Here is a 15,576-nt window from a genome sequence, read left to right as displayed (position 1 = left end):
AATCTTGGTGTTCTCTGGCAAATGCCAAACGTCCTGCACGGTGTTGGGCTTGTAAGCACAACCCCCACCTGTGGATGTTGGGCCCTCATACCACCCTCATGGAGTCTGTTTCTGACCGTTTGAGCAGACACATGCACATTTGTGGCCTGCTGGAGGTCATTTTGCAGGGCTCTGGCAGTGCTCCTCCTTGCACAAAGGCGGAGGTAGCGGTCCTGCTGCTGGATTGTTGCCCTCCTACGGCCTCCTCCACGTCTCCTGATGTACTGGCCTGTCTCCTGGTAGCGCCTCCATATTCTGGACACTACGCTGACAGACACAGCAAACCTTCGTGGCACAGCTCGCATTGATGTGCCATCCTGGATGAGCTGCACTACCTGAGCCACTTGTGTGGGTTGTAGACTCCGTCTCATGCTACCACTAGAGTGAAAGCACCGCAAGCATTCAAAAGTGACCAAAACACCAGCCAGTAAGCATAGGAACTGAGAAGTGGTCTGTGGTTACCACCTGCAGAACCACTCCTTTATTGGGGGTGTCTTGCTAATTGCCTATAATTTCCACCTGTTGTCTATTCCATTTGCACAACAGCATGTGGGTTTTATTGTCAATCAGTGTTGCTTCCTAAGTGGACAGTTTGATTTCACAGAAGTGTGATTGACTTGGAGTTACAGTGGGGGGAAAAAAGTATTTAGTCAGTCACCAATTGTGCAAGTTCTCCTACTTAAAAAGATGAGAGAGGGCCTGTAATTTTCATCATAGGTACACTTCAACTATGACAGACAAAATGAGAAAAAAAATCCAGAAAATCACATTGTAGGATTTTTTATGAATTTATTTGCAAATTATGGTGGAAAATAAGTATTTGGCCACCTACAAACAAGCAAGATTTCTGGCTCTCACAGACCTGTAACTTCTTCTTTAAGAGGCTTCTCTGTCCTCCACTCGTTACCTGTATTAATGGCACCTGTTTGAACTTGTTGTTAGTATAAAAGACACCTGCCCACAACCTCAAACAGTCACACTCCAAACTCCACTATGGCCAAGACCAAAGAGCTGTCAAAGGACACCAGAAACAAAATTGTAGACCTGCACCAGGCTGGGAAGACTGAATCTGCAATAGGTAAGCAGCTTGGTTTGAAGAAATCAACTGTGGGAGCAATTATTAGGAAATGGAAGACATACAAGACCACTGATAATCTCCCTCGATCTGGGGCTCCACACAAGATCTCACCCCGTGGGGTCAAAATGATCACAAGAACGGTGAGCAAAAATCCCAGAAACACATGGGGGGAACTAGTGAATGACCTGCAGAGAGCTGGGACCAAAGTAACAAAGCCTACCATCAGCAAGGGCATTGAAGATGAAAGTGGCTGGGTCTTTCAGCATGAAAATGATCCCAAATACACTGCCTGGGCAACGAAGGAGTGGCTTCGTAAGAAGCATTTCAAGGTCCTGGAGTAGCCTAGCCAGTCTCCAGATCTCAACCCCATAGAAAATCTTTGGAGGGAGTTGAAAGTCCGTGTTGCCCAGCAACAGCCCCAAAACATCACTGCACTAGAGGAGATCTGCATGGAGGAATGGGCCAAAATACTAGCAACAGTGTGTGAAAACCTTGTGAAGACTTACAGAAAACATTTGAACTCTGTCATTGCCAACAAAGGGTATATAACAAAGTATTGAGAAACTTTTGTTATTGACCAAATACTTATTTTCCACCATAATTTGCAAATAAATTCATAAACAATCCTACAATGTGATTTTCTGGATTTTTTCCCCTCATTTTGTCTGCCATAGTTGAAGTGTACCTATGATGAAAATTACAGGCCTCTCTCATCTTTTTAAGTGGGAGAACTTGCACAATTGGTGGATGACTAAATACTTTTTTTGCCCCACTGTACATTGTGTTGTTTAAGTGTTCCCTTTATTTTTTTGAGCAGTGTACATAAAATGCATCATAAATGGAGGTTTTAATGGTTGTAGGGTTAGATGGTAGGGCAATTTTATTATATTTTCCTGTCCTTTTCCCCTTCCATTTTGTGTCACAAAGTGTAAGCAATTCACACTCCAGAATAGTAGGTGGAAACACAGGGCTAGATAGGATAAATAGATTAATAGGGTGGCCGTGACAGGCCTTACAATCCAGTACAGTAGGTGGCGTGTATGCACCTTTCAGTTGCTTGCTATCAGGGCAGGATTACCGAATGGGTACGCAGGGCATGTTCCGGGGCCCCTAAATAGCATATGATAGCAAATGTGTAGAATTGCAGGAAATTTACTTTAAAACTGCAACGTTTTCTCAGCCTCATGACAAAATGTGTAGAATAGCATGTTTTTTTGGGGGACAAATGCAGTCGTCCAGCCCTAATCCAACAATGCAAATTTAAAGAAGATGTTTGTTGGGTTCGGTAAGATGGCAGAAGCAGGTCTTCTGTTTGAAACTGATGGCATGTTGAGTGGAGATGAGTGAGGAGGAATGGACTACTGGTAGAGTAAATTTATTATTATTATTCGACATTCTGACATGTAAGGAAACGTTCCACATTTTTGCACTGTTTAGTTTGACCGTACCAGAAGCCAGGACGCATAGGAACTGAGAAGTGGTCTTTGGTCACCACCTGCAGAACCACTCCTTTATTGGGAGGTGTCTTGCTAATTGCCTATAATTTCCACCTGTTGTCTATTCCATTTGCACAACAGCATGTGAAATGTATTGTCTATCAGTGTTGCTTCCTAAGTGGACAGTTTGATTTCACAGAAGTGTGATTGACTTGGAGTTACATTGTGTTGTTTAAGTGTTCCCTTTATTTCTTTTGAGCAGTATATATATTTCTTATTACACAAAGAGTTAATGTGATTTGTCTTTGGCATCTGTCAATTATGTCTATCAATCAGTCTTAAAGCATTCTGTTTTGTCATTGTATGCATCTGTGAAAGCAGGCTGGGTCAAATCCTATATATCAGAGCATTGGATAAGCTTTAATAATATGGAATATTTTTTTTTACATCGGGTACAATACAATTTTATTGTACCATGTGAAAGTCCTATCGTGAGTAGGCCTATATACGACTAGGCTATCTGCTGGGATTTCAGTTGGATGTCCCGAGCAGGGAAGGGGATGTAGGGGCGTAAAGATACGCCTATGTAGCCTCTAACGTCACACGCCGCGTTGGCTACTGGCAGTGCAGCGATAGCTTTGTGCCCCTTCTTTCCCTACCCAGTTCATACCTAAAAAGTTGTAGGAAACTGTACGAATTTCAGCGTACCTGAGGGAATTAAACTATCTAACACAAACTGGAAAGCGACCGAATAATTAATGTATGCAAGGACAGCTGCAAGTAACCAACCAAGCGAAGCATTTAAATGGTCGCGATTTCAGAAGTAGAATAGTTTGCTGAGAGGGTAACTTTACGGTCAGACCTCGTCCACTCGTACTGTTCTACTCGGTGTGTAAAGTTCTGAGGGACCGAAAAAGGCTGGTGAAATGGCGGAAACCAAAATAATCTACCACATAGACGAGGAGGAGACGCCGTATCTGGTGAAGATCCCTATTCCTTCGGAAGACATAACACTTTTGGATTTCAAACAAGTTTTGAACAAGCCGAATTATAAATTTTTCTTCAAATCTATGGATCAGGATTTCGGGTAAGGACGGTTGTTAATGTGATGATGCTTTGAAGCTGGTTTGCTACTCCAGCTACGGGTTGTCTTAAATGGCCTAGGCTAATTGATGTTGGACAGAAGTCATTTCTGTCACGAGGCATGAATTGAATTATTCGACAAGGAAATGGCACACTGCTATTCAGATATTGCTTCCTAACGTAGGTCTGTCCCATGTCAGTTGACCAGGAACTATTGCTGGAGATGTTGTTTTTACTGCGATAAACTGCTGACTTGGTGCACAAGGTCGTTTTTTAGTCTCTAATAATGCCAGGGCCAGCATCATCCTCCGGAATGTAAATGAGCATTCTGAAAAGGCACCACCGAGGAGCCGTCAACTCCACGTGAACAACTGGTGTTGGCGGATTGGAGCACCGAAATGACATATAAAACGACGTTTTTGTAAAAAACGAGGAATTTCAGCACTCAATGAACAGCCTGCATTTAGAACCCCAGTCTTCCCACACTAGTGGGGGCTCAACTCGATCTTAAATCGTGGAGTTTAGTTGGCTATGACTGAGTTGCAACAATGTTTCAAACTTTTGGCAACAAGGTAACAAGTATGGCTCTCTTAGTGAGACACAAAGTAACTGATTGTAACAGCTATCCAAACAAGTTAGGATTCAATGTGTTGGTGCACTTTAGAGAGAACCTAAAATGAAAGTATTTTATTCACACATGATGTAGCTATTCAACAGCCTCCTTCATTCACCCCTGAATCCTTATTTCTGTCCTTGAAAGTATAATCATATATTAAATACGTAGGCCTAATTATATAGTAATAACCAATAGTTAGACTGGAGGCATATCATGATCAGCTAATGGAACATGGGCCTATATTTAGATATTCTACATGTGTTTTTAATGTCCCAATAATGTATTTTCTTGTGAGAGGCAAATTAAACAAATGCACAACTCCCTATTCAACAGCACTGTTTAAACAGAGGATGTTCTGTAGCCTATACATCTCTGGGGGTCTTCGGTGTTTCTATCCCTCTGTGTTTGAATACGTCACAAATGACACCCTATTCCCTATATAGTGCACTACTTTTGGCCAGTGCCCTTATGGGTAGTGCAAAAAAAGTAGTGCACTATAGTGAATATGGTGCCATTTGGGAATGCAGTCTCTGTGTTTGGGCTAAGTGCCAGAACTCTCCCCTCTTCACAGCAGCTGCACTTCCTCCTCACCTAAACCCCATTCCTTCTCGACCCTTAAGTAGAGTCAGGAGAAAACACTCTGCCACAGACTGTCGACTATTCTCTTTAACAAATGAGCCTTTCCTGCTCTGCCTGAGGTTAGATTTACACATTCACAGTTCCAGCCATTTAAAGCATGACCGTCATGATTTAGCAACTTCAACCATTGAAAACGCACACACAGGCGCCTGAGCGATGGAGGAGCTGCATCCCCACCCCCACTTTTTTATCAGAAAAGTATCATGATCAATTGGGTCATTTTTTCATTTTCAATGATAATTAATGTTTTGCACTAGTTTTGAAGTAGATGAAGTCCATTTTTTTCTTTTTTTTTTACACACACACACACACACATATATATATATATATATATATATATATATACTGCTCAAAAAAATAAAGGGAACACTAAAATAACACATCCTAGATCTGAATGAATGAAATATTCTTATTAAATACTTTTTTCTTTACATAGTTGAATGTGCTGACAACGAAATCACACAAAAATGATCAATGGAAATCAAATTTATCAACCCATGGAGTTCTGAATTTGGAGTCACACTCAAAATTAAAGTGGAAAACCACACTACAGGCTGATCCAACTTTGATGTAATGTCCTTAAAACAAGTCAAAATGAGGCTCAGTAGTGTGTGTGGCCTCCACGTGTCTGTATGACCTCCCTACAACGCCTGGTCATGCTCCTGGTGAGGTGGCGGATGGTCTCCTGAGGGATCTCCTCCCAGACCTGGACTAAAGCATCCGCCAACTCCTGGACAGTCTGTGGTGCAACGTGGCGTTGGTGGATGGAGCGAGACATGATGTCCCAGATGTGCTCAATTGGATTCGGGTCTGGGGAACGGGCGGGCCAGTCCATAGCATCAATGCCTTCCTCTTGCAGGAACTGCTGACACACTCCAGCCACATGAGGTCTAGCATTGTCTTGCATTAGGAGGAACCCAGGGCCAACCGCACCAGCATATGGTCTCACAAGGGGTCTGAGGATCTCATCTCGGTACCTAATGGCAGTCAGGCTACCTCTGGCGAGCACATGGAGGGCTGTGCGGCCCCCCAAAGAAATGTCACCCCACACCATGACTGACCCACCGCCAAACCGGTCATGCTGGAGGATGTTGCAGGCAGCAGAACGTTCTCCACGGCGTCTCCAGACTCTGTCACGTGCTCAGTATGAACCTGCTTTCATCTGTGAAGAACACAGGGCGCCAGTGGCGAATTTACCAATCTTGGTGTTCTCTGGCAAATGCCAAACGTCCTGCACGGTGTTGGGCTGTAAGCACAACCCCCACCTGTGGATGTTGGGCCCTCATACCACCCTCATGGAGTCTGTTTCTGACCGTTTGAGCAGACACATGCACATTTGTGGCCTGCTGGAGGTCATTTTGCAGGGCTCTGGCAGTGCTCCTCCTTGCACAAAGGCGGAGGTAGCGGTCCTGCTGCTGGATTGTTGCCCTCCTACGGCCTCCTCCACGTCTCCTGATGTACTGGCCTGTCTCCTGGTAACGCCTGCATGCTCTGGACACTACGCTGACAGACACAGCAAACCTTCGTGCCACAGCTCACATTGATGTGTCATCCTGGATGAGCTGCACTACCTGAGCCACTTGTGTGGGTTGTAGACTCCGTCTCATGCTACCACTAGAGTGAAAGCACCGCCAGCATTCAAAAGTGACCAAAACATCAGCCAGGAAGCATAGGAACTGAGAAGTGGCCTGGTCACCACCTGCAGAACCATTCCTTTATTGGGGGTGTCTTGCTAAATGCCTACAATTTCCACCTGATGTCTATTCCATTTGCACAACAGCATGTGACATTTATTGTCAATCAGTGTTGCTTCATAAGTGGACAGTTTGATTTCACAGAAGTGTGATTGACTTGGAGTTACATTGTGTTGTTTAAGTGTTCACTTTATTTTTTTGAGCAGTGTGTGTGTGTGTATATATATATATATCAGATGCTTCAAGATGAATGGTTTTTGCCCACTGGAAAAAGTTTTCCTTCCATCCACAGTGACACTTTCGGTTCAGTGCAGTTAGAAAGCACTAGTTGCACCAAAAGAAAATATGTATTTTGTTGTCCTGTTATATTTGTATCATTGTTTCATGTCCACTCAGGGTGTTACATATCATTTGAGCTGAATGCACCAGGGGCACATTTTATCACTTTTTTTTCACTTTTCCTGTAAGAACCATGATGAGCACAGGCATGTGACTGTCTAATATAACGTGATTGAATCTGTGAGAAAAAAATTCCAAGCTGTTTACAGGCATTTTAAAAGCTGCAAAATGTATCTTTTTTGGGAAGCCTAACCAAATTCACAGAACAGCTCTATAACTCGCATTTCTCTGTGTACTATTTCTATACTTCTCATTTTTGTGTCTTACTTTTGGTTTTGCACACCAGGTGAAAATACAATATTTTTGGTTATGGAAAATATATTTCACAGCGGTTTAGATGGTACAATGATTCTCTATAGTATACTTGCTTGTTTTGTCACAAACAAAAGTAGGTGAACTATTAGAATTTGAGCAATTAGGAAATGTCAGTGACATCTGCATAGTGCACCTTTAACGCCATTATCTATTTTTGCCGTCTATTTTCCCAACGTCAATTAGTTAAATCACATTGTTCAATGTTTTCATTCCGTTACAAAAGTAAGTCCTAGCTGAGCCCCATATGCAACTTGTGGCCGCTTTGCGCTTACAATGTAGCCAAACTGTGTCTGTGCCTAAGTGCAATATGTTAAAAGCACAGGATATGTGTACCTTGATTAAACGGCTCTGCTAAGTAATATTGACCAAATACGCCAATTTTCTACCCTAGTTGCATCAAATATTTATGCTGCTGAGACAGTTTTTATACATTTTCTTGGCGACACTATGACAGCGCTTCGAACAAAAAATAAGTCCATATCGAAGGTAGGAAGTACTTTTTTTTTTTTTTTTGCCAGAGATGATGAAAAACTTTCAAATACTGTAATACTGAATTGGAACGGCGACTGCCGTCAGGGCTCTGTGCAGGCCATATGAGTTTTTCCACACCGATCATGACAAGCCATTTCTGAATGGACCTCGCTTTGTGCACAAGGGGTATTGTCATGCTGAAACTGGAAAGGGCCTTCCCCAAACTGTTGCCACAAAGTTGGAAGCACAGAATCGTCTAGAATGTAATTGTATGCCGTAGTGTTAAGATTTCCCTTCTCTGGAACTAAGGGGCCTAGCCCAAATCATGAGAAACAGCCCCAGACCATTATTCCTCCACCAAACTTTACAGGTGGCACTATGCATTCGGGCCGATAGTGTTCACTTGGCATCCGCCAAAGCTAGAGTGATCTGTCAGACTGCCAGATGGTGAAGCGTGAATCATCACTCCAGAGAACCTGTTTCCACTGCTCCAGAGTTCAATGGCAACGAGTTTTACCCCACTCCAGCCGACGCTTGGCATTGCGTATTTTGATCTTATGCTTTTGTGCGGTTGCTTGGGCCATAAAAACCCATTTCATGAAGCTCCCGACGAACAGTTCTTGTGCTGACGTTGCTTCCAGAGGCTGTTTGGAACTCAGTAGTGAGTGTTGCAACCGTGGACAGACTATTTTTACGTGCTTCAGCCCTCGCAGTCCCATTCTGTGAGCTTGTGTGGCCTACCATTTCGCGGCTGAGCCCTTGTTGCGGCTGAGCCCCTAGACGTTTCCACTTCACAATAACAGCACTTACATTTGACCGGGGCAGCTCTAGCAGGGCAGAAATTTGACGAGCTGTTGGAAAGGGGGAATCCTATGATGGTGCCACGTTGAAAGTCACTGTGCTCTTCAGTAAGACCATTCTCCTGCCAATGTTTGTCTATGGAGATTGCATGGCTGTGCTCGAATTTTATACACCGGTCTGCAACGGGTGTGGCTGAAATAGCCAAATCCACTCATTTGAAGAGGTATCCACATACTTTATGGTTTCAATAAATCAGCACTTGTTTGTTTATTTGACTGAATATATACAGTGGGGCAAAAAAGTATTTAGTCAGCCACCAATTGTGCAAGTTCTCCCACTTAAAAAGATGAGAGAGAAGCCTGTAATTTTCATCATAGTTACACTTCAACTGTGACAGACAAAATAAGAAAATACAATCCAGAAAATTGTAGGATTTTTAATGAATTTATTTGCAAATTGTGGTGGAAAATAAGTATTTGGTCAATAACAAAAGTTTCTCAATAATTTGTTATATACCCTTTGTTGGCAATGACAGAGGTCAAACGTTTTCTGTAAGTCTTCACAAGGTTTTCACACACTGTTGCTGGTATTTTGGCCCATTCCTCCATGCAGATCTCCTCTAGTGCAGTGACGTTTTGGGGCTGTTGCTGGGCAACACGGACTTTCAACTCCCTCCAAAGATTTTCTATGGGGTTATGATCTGCAGACTGCCTAGGCCACTCCAGGACCTTGATGTTTTTTATACTGATAACAAGTTCAAACAGGTGCCATTAATACAGGTAACGAGTGGAGGACAGAGGAGCCTCTTAAAGAAGAAGTTACAGGTCTGTGAGAGCCAGAAATCTTGCTTGTTTGTAGGTGACCAAATACTTATTTTCCACCATAATTTGCAAATTCATTCAATCCTACAGTGTGATTTTTCTGGATTTTTTTTCTTATTTTGTCTGTCATAGTTGAAGTGTACCTATGATGAAAATGACAGGCCTCATCTTTTTAAGTGGAGAACTTGCACAATTGGTGGCTGACTAAATACTTTTTAGTCAGCAATTTATCTTTAATGGTTATGATACATAAGGCACTGTTGGCGTGTAGGCCTAGATAAATGTACACGTATTTGTCTCGCCTTGTATTCAAAAAATGGATTTACTCGAGTTCATATAATTTGTGGCAGAACCGAAGAAAATTTGTTTTAATTAAAAAAATATGGATTCCCCCTGTGAAGAAAGTGAAGAATTGTAGGAAATGGTTTTAAAAAATAATTTTGCATTGATGCAAATACCATTTGACAGAAATGCATTTGACCATCATTCTTTTTGGACTATAGGTTTCTAAGTGACCCCAAACTTTTGAACGGTAGTGTAAGTGTACATTTATTTTAAGTCTGGTTTGGTCAGCATGTTCCCGATTTTGCAATTTCTCTCCTGTTCTATTGGTTTTCATATCAACTTTCTTCCGTTGTCCAGAAGCCAAAGGCACAATCCTAGTCATATTAGCAACCCATTCTATTTGTTGCATCTTTAGATTCCCACTATGTTTCTAACAGAGATTTTCATTTTTATCCCATATGGAACCACTCATCAAGTGTGCTGTTTAGGGTTTTCTGCAAATTGCTTTAAAATTCTTCATTACAGGATTGCATGTTCTGTTAAGAAATTACCATAATCTATGTGATTTTTGTCATGCTGTACACCGTGAGTGGATGCCCTAATGGGTTACGTACCCAATGCATATGGGTCCGTTAAATTTGTCCGGCGCCACATTTTCCTAAAGGAAACCCTGACACACACACACACACACACACACACACACACACACACACACACACACACAAAAAACATAGAAAAGCTATTTTCTACCTCAGACAAATCTTATTATGCCATTAGTTTGAGTGCTGGCCTCCCTGGTAAGTTAAATTCCCTCCCATCTACAACAGGCTAATTATCTCCTGGATAATACAGCGAGCTATACTGACTGTACTTTTAACTTATGGACTGCTGACATTCATTAGGCTATGCGACAAATGGGTGGGAAGACCGTAATGGAGAGAATGTAGGCTTTCAATATGTCTGCTCTACCATGTCCTGTAGCTAGCTGCCTGTTACCATGTACAACTACACAACTTTCTCTAGTCTCTAAGGCTGCGTTTACACAGGCGTTCCTATTCTGATCTTATCCCCAATTATTTGTTTTTTTGAACAATCAAGTCTTTTACAAACAATTAGGCTGCCTGTGTAAACGCAGCCTAAGAAAAGTGCCGTTTCTCACCACCATATTAGTGGTTCCTTCTTTAAAAGTTGCGAGGACTTGGAGGTACCCAGCATCACAGCGTCATTGCTTCAGACCACCAAGGGGGTATGAGAGCACTCATTATGCATTTTGGTCCCAAGGTTTTTATATGACCAATCATACGTGGTTCCAGTGACGAATTTGACAAACCCGCTGTTCTTTTCTTTTTTGCCTTAATCACTGATTTGGCTTTCAAGTCTATGAAAATGCCAATTTTTGTTACAAATTTAACTAAAACAATGCACATTCACTAATATTGACTCACTTCTTGTAGTAGGCATTAAGCTATAGAAAATTAACACAGGTCTCAACAATCTGTCTGTCTCTAACTGTTTGAAAAGCATCTTAGGCTGTCCTCTTTGTTCAGATTTTGAAATCAAGTGGCCCAGCTTATTTCTCAAAGAGAACGAGTTTCCATTTCCATATATAATTTTTATGCTTATTGCACATTTATAAAAGACTGGACAACTAGTATAAGTCTTTGGCTAAAATGCTGCTATCAGTACCCCAATGCCGTGCGCAACAAATTGAGCATTAATTTTCCAGATTCAATATTCATTTATACTCTCGTTTTAGTTGTCTGCTCTGCACGCAATTTTAGTTGAGACATAAAAAGGGTTTTGTTAAAAAAGTTCTCTATTACAGTAAAATAATGTCTCAATGTGTTTGTCCATATGACCTGTTGGACTGAATGCAGATAGTGAGTTGAAACTGCTTGTCAGAGAGGAAATTGTAATCTCTCAATTTTGTTGGCGTGAGAGGCAGGGGGAGGGGCTTGATGTGTGTAAACCATAGAGGAAAATACGAAGCGAGAGGTTCCACTCGAGCTAAAATCTGTCCAAAATAAGCCCAATGTGTTTCTATGAGCTTATTTTGGACCTAATCTTGTCACCTGCCTTCCCGCATTTGGGACAACAACTTCCTTTGTTAGGGCGGAGATGTGCATCTCTTCTTTATACAGTATATAGATCTCTGGTGTAAATGTGAAGGTGCACAGAAGAAGAGCGAAAGACTAAAAATACAACACGAGAACAAGCGGCCGTAAATACTCATAAAAATAATAAAACCATGAGTATTTTGGAATATTGCGCAAAAACATGAATTCAAATAAATTAGTTATCGCCCAGCCCTACTTAATTCCCTTCAAAAATTTGTCAAAGCCATTCAGTAAAGTTGCAGAACATTATGCATAGTATTTTTCTTTACCTCAATATCATTTAGACTCCTGTGAAATTGACCATGCAGTTGTATTTGAAGTGAGACAACAGCAGATCTTGACCAGAGTGAGGCGTTTTATTTGCAAGTGAAGATAATAGCCCGTAACTGTACAATATGAATACTAACACACTCTAGATCAAGGGTTTTGAAACTTTCTTGGCCCGGGACCCTCTCTCGTATGATTTTACGAAAGTTAACTTACAATAGTGAACATTCTATCAATATGCTGGTGACTGTTGAGTCTGCAAAAAGAAACCTACAAAAACACATTAGCATTTGTCTTGGTTAGCCTGCTGTAGCCAGGTAGATGTCATTTCGAACGCAATTGTCTTAAAGGGGCAGCGTGGTATTTTGAGATGTAATTTTTAAAAAATCTCAATGACATACTTTAGAAACAAAAATAAATGAAATGAATACAATGCAATTCTAAAGAGTAGAGTAACGACTTACATTGTTAAATTATATTAAATAGCCTTTTAATGCTAACAAATAACAAATATAATGACAATATTGCCTATTAATAGCTGAATATAGAGAGGAAGCAGGTAACCTATAGGCTCTGCATGACCCCAATGCATTTAAAAACTACACCATGTCCAGTGAGGGGGAAATGTTACATTAGACCCTGTTAAAGCTTACGAGTAGGACTGAGTTTTACCTGACCAGGTCATGATTTTCAGGAAAAACTCCAGGCCCCAGAAGATGCGTACGAATTTTGACACACCACTTTGGAACCTGTGGTGCCTTCTCTGTCATCATGTGAATGATAATGGCTAGTAGAAGTAATCAGCATTTTAAATTTAATAGATTTGGTAGAATATTTCATTACTGTGACCTTCCCACAGTTCATTGTAAGAGGAAGTGTAAACTAACAGTCCATTAGTTAGAAAAGTATCTTGGCGGCGTAGAGAATTTTGCTATTTTATGCAATTCAACACTTTCATTGAGCTGAAAGAACATTTTGCTGTTTTGAAGAATTGCTGGAAATGTTCAATGTATTTTGCCATGGCTAATACTGTGTTCCTCTGTTCATAACATAATCAATGGCATGTGCTCTGAACCCATGCTGGCCCTAAGACCGCACTCAACGATCTGTATAATAATGATAAATAATTTATGATAATGGCGTCGAAAGAGATGGCCGCTGTTTTACGACCCAATAATGAATTGTGCTATTTTGTATGTTTTTTTGCGTTATTTAACTTGTAGATGTTTCTGTCACCGTGTCTTATGACCGAAAAGAGCTTCTTAATATCAGGGTAGTGATTACTCACCCTGTACTGGAGGAATTATTCTTCAACAAGTCGGATGGGAAGGATTTACTCCAGACACCCGACAAGGCCCTCATCCCAGTCATTCACAGGAGGAAAAGACAGAGGTATCGTGGACACAGGTCCGGGTGCCTTGTAAGGATCTGTCGCCGAGAGGGTAATCTACCTTTACCATCGATCCTATTAGTCCATTTACAATCAATCGATAATCAAATAGACGAACTACGAGCACGTGTATCCTACCAACGGGACATTAACTGTAATATCTTATCATTCACCGAGTCGGCAGAACGACGACATGAGTAACATACAGCTGGCGGGTTTTAAGCTTTTTCGTCAGGATAGAACAGCGGCCTCTGTTAAGACCAGGGGGCGGTGGCCTATGCATATTTTTACTCAATGAGCTGTATACGGCCATAAGCAAACAGGAAAACGCTCGTCCAGGTGGTGCTGCTAGTGGCCGGGGACTTTAATGCAGGGAAACTCATCAGTTTTACCTAATTTCTATCAGCATGTTAAATGTACAAACAGAGGGGGAAAAAATCTCTAGACCACCTTTACTCCACACACACAGACGCGTACAAAGCTCTCCCCGTCCTCCATTTGGCAAATCTGACCTTAATTCTATCCTCCTGATTCCTGCTTACAAGCACAAACTAAAGCAGGAAGCACCAGTGACTCGGTCAATAAGAAAGTGGTCATATGAAGCAGATGCTAAGCTACAGGACTGTTATGAGAGCACAGACTGGAATACGTTCCGGGATTATTCCAATGGCATTGAGGAGTACACCACATCAGTCACTGGCTTCATCAATAAGTGCATTTGAGGACGTAGTCCCCACAGTCACTGTACATACATGCCCCAACCAGAAGCCATGGATTACAAGCAACATCCACACTGAGCTAAAGGGTAGCACTCCCGCTTTCAAGGTGCGGGACTCACTCAATCACATTTATTTATAAAGCCCTTCTTACATCAGCTGATGTCACAAAGTGCTTTACAGAAACCAGCCTAAAACCCAAAACACCAAGCAATGCAGATGTAGAAGCACGGTGGCTAGGAAAAACTCCCTAGGAAGGCAGGAATCTAGAGAGGAACCAGGCTCTGAGGGGTGGCCAGTCCTCTTCTGGCTGTGCCGGGTGGAGATTGAACATCTTGGCCATGTACTGTTAGAAATGTTCATAGATGAAAAGCAGGGTCAAATAATAATAATTTGTTGTAGAGGATGCAACAGGTCAGCACCTCATGAGTAAATGTCAGTTGGCTTTTCATAGCCGATCATTCAGCGTTAGAGACCGCAGGTGCGGTAGAGGGAGAGAGTCGAAAACAGCAGGTCTGGGACAGGTAGCATGTCCGGTGAACAGGTCAGGGTTCCATAGCCGCAGGCAGAACAGTTGAAACTGGAGCAGCAGCACGACTAAGTGGACTGGGGACAGCAAGAAGTCATCAGGCCAGGTACCCCTGAGGCATGGTCCTAGGGCTCAGGTCCTCCGAGTGAGGGAGAGAATTAGAGAGAGCGTACTTAAATTCACACCGGATAAGACCGGAGAAATACTCCAGATATAACACACTGACCCTAGCCCCCCGACACACAAACTATTGCAGCATAAATACTGGAGGCTGAGACAGGAGGGGTCGGGAGACACTGTGGCCCCTTCCGATGATACCCCCGGACAGGGCCAACCAGGCAGGGACAACCAGGCACCCACTTTGCCAAAGCACAGCCCCCACACCACTAAAGGGATATCTTCAACCATCAACTTACTACCCTGAGACAAGGTCAAGTATAGCCCACGAAGATCTCCCCCACGGCACAAACCCGAGGGGGGCACCAACCCAGACAGAAGGATTACGTCAGTGACTCAACCCACTCAAGTGACGCACCCCTCCTAGGGACGGCAAGGAAGAGCACCAGTAAGCCAGTGACTCAGCCCCTATAATAGAGTTAGAGGTAGAGAATCCCAGTGGAGAGAGGGGAACCAGCTAGGCAGAGACCGCAAGGACGGTTCGTCGCTCCATTGCCTTTCCGTTCACCTTCACACCACTGGGCCAGACTACACTCAATCCTAAGACCTACTGAAGAGATGAGTCTTCAATAAAGACTTGAAGGTTGAGACTGAATCTGCGTCTCTCACCTGGATAGGCAGACCAATCCATTAAAATTGAGCTCTATTAGAGGTCAACCAATTAATTGGTATGGCCGATTTTAATTAGGACCGATTTTCAAGT

At 42.4% G+C, this 15,576-nt stretch overlaps 1 protein-coding gene across 2 annotated transcripts in view; it reads left to right on the top strand.

Moving 5' to 3' along the window:
- The first annotated feature begins 3,122 nt into the window (after positions 1 to 3,122).
- Positions 3,123 to 15,576, top strand: part of LOC115106837 (segment polarity protein dishevelled homolog DVL-2-like) — a 34,434-nt gene continuing 21,980 nt past the window's right edge. The window contains exon 1 of one of the 2 annotated variants that reach the window (XM_029629975.2): positions 3,123 to 3,640. In XM_029629975.2, coding sequence (XP_029485835.1) covers positions 3,480 to 3,640 — 161 coding nt within the window. In that variant the 5' untranslated portion in view covers positions 3,123 to 3,479. The remainder of the gene's footprint in view (positions 3,641 to 15,576) is intronic. The other variant, XM_029629974.2, reaches the window with a different exon arrangement.

This window comes from Oncorhynchus nerka, linkage group LG23 (genome assembly GCF_034236695.1).
Source record: "Oncorhynchus nerka isolate Pitt River linkage group LG23, Oner_Uvic_2.0, whole genome shotgun sequence".
Taxonomy (NCBI): domain Eukaryota; kingdom Metazoa; phylum Chordata; class Actinopteri; order Salmoniformes; family Salmonidae; genus Oncorhynchus; species Oncorhynchus nerka.
This window is presented reverse-complemented; position numbering and strand designations above follow the sequence as displayed.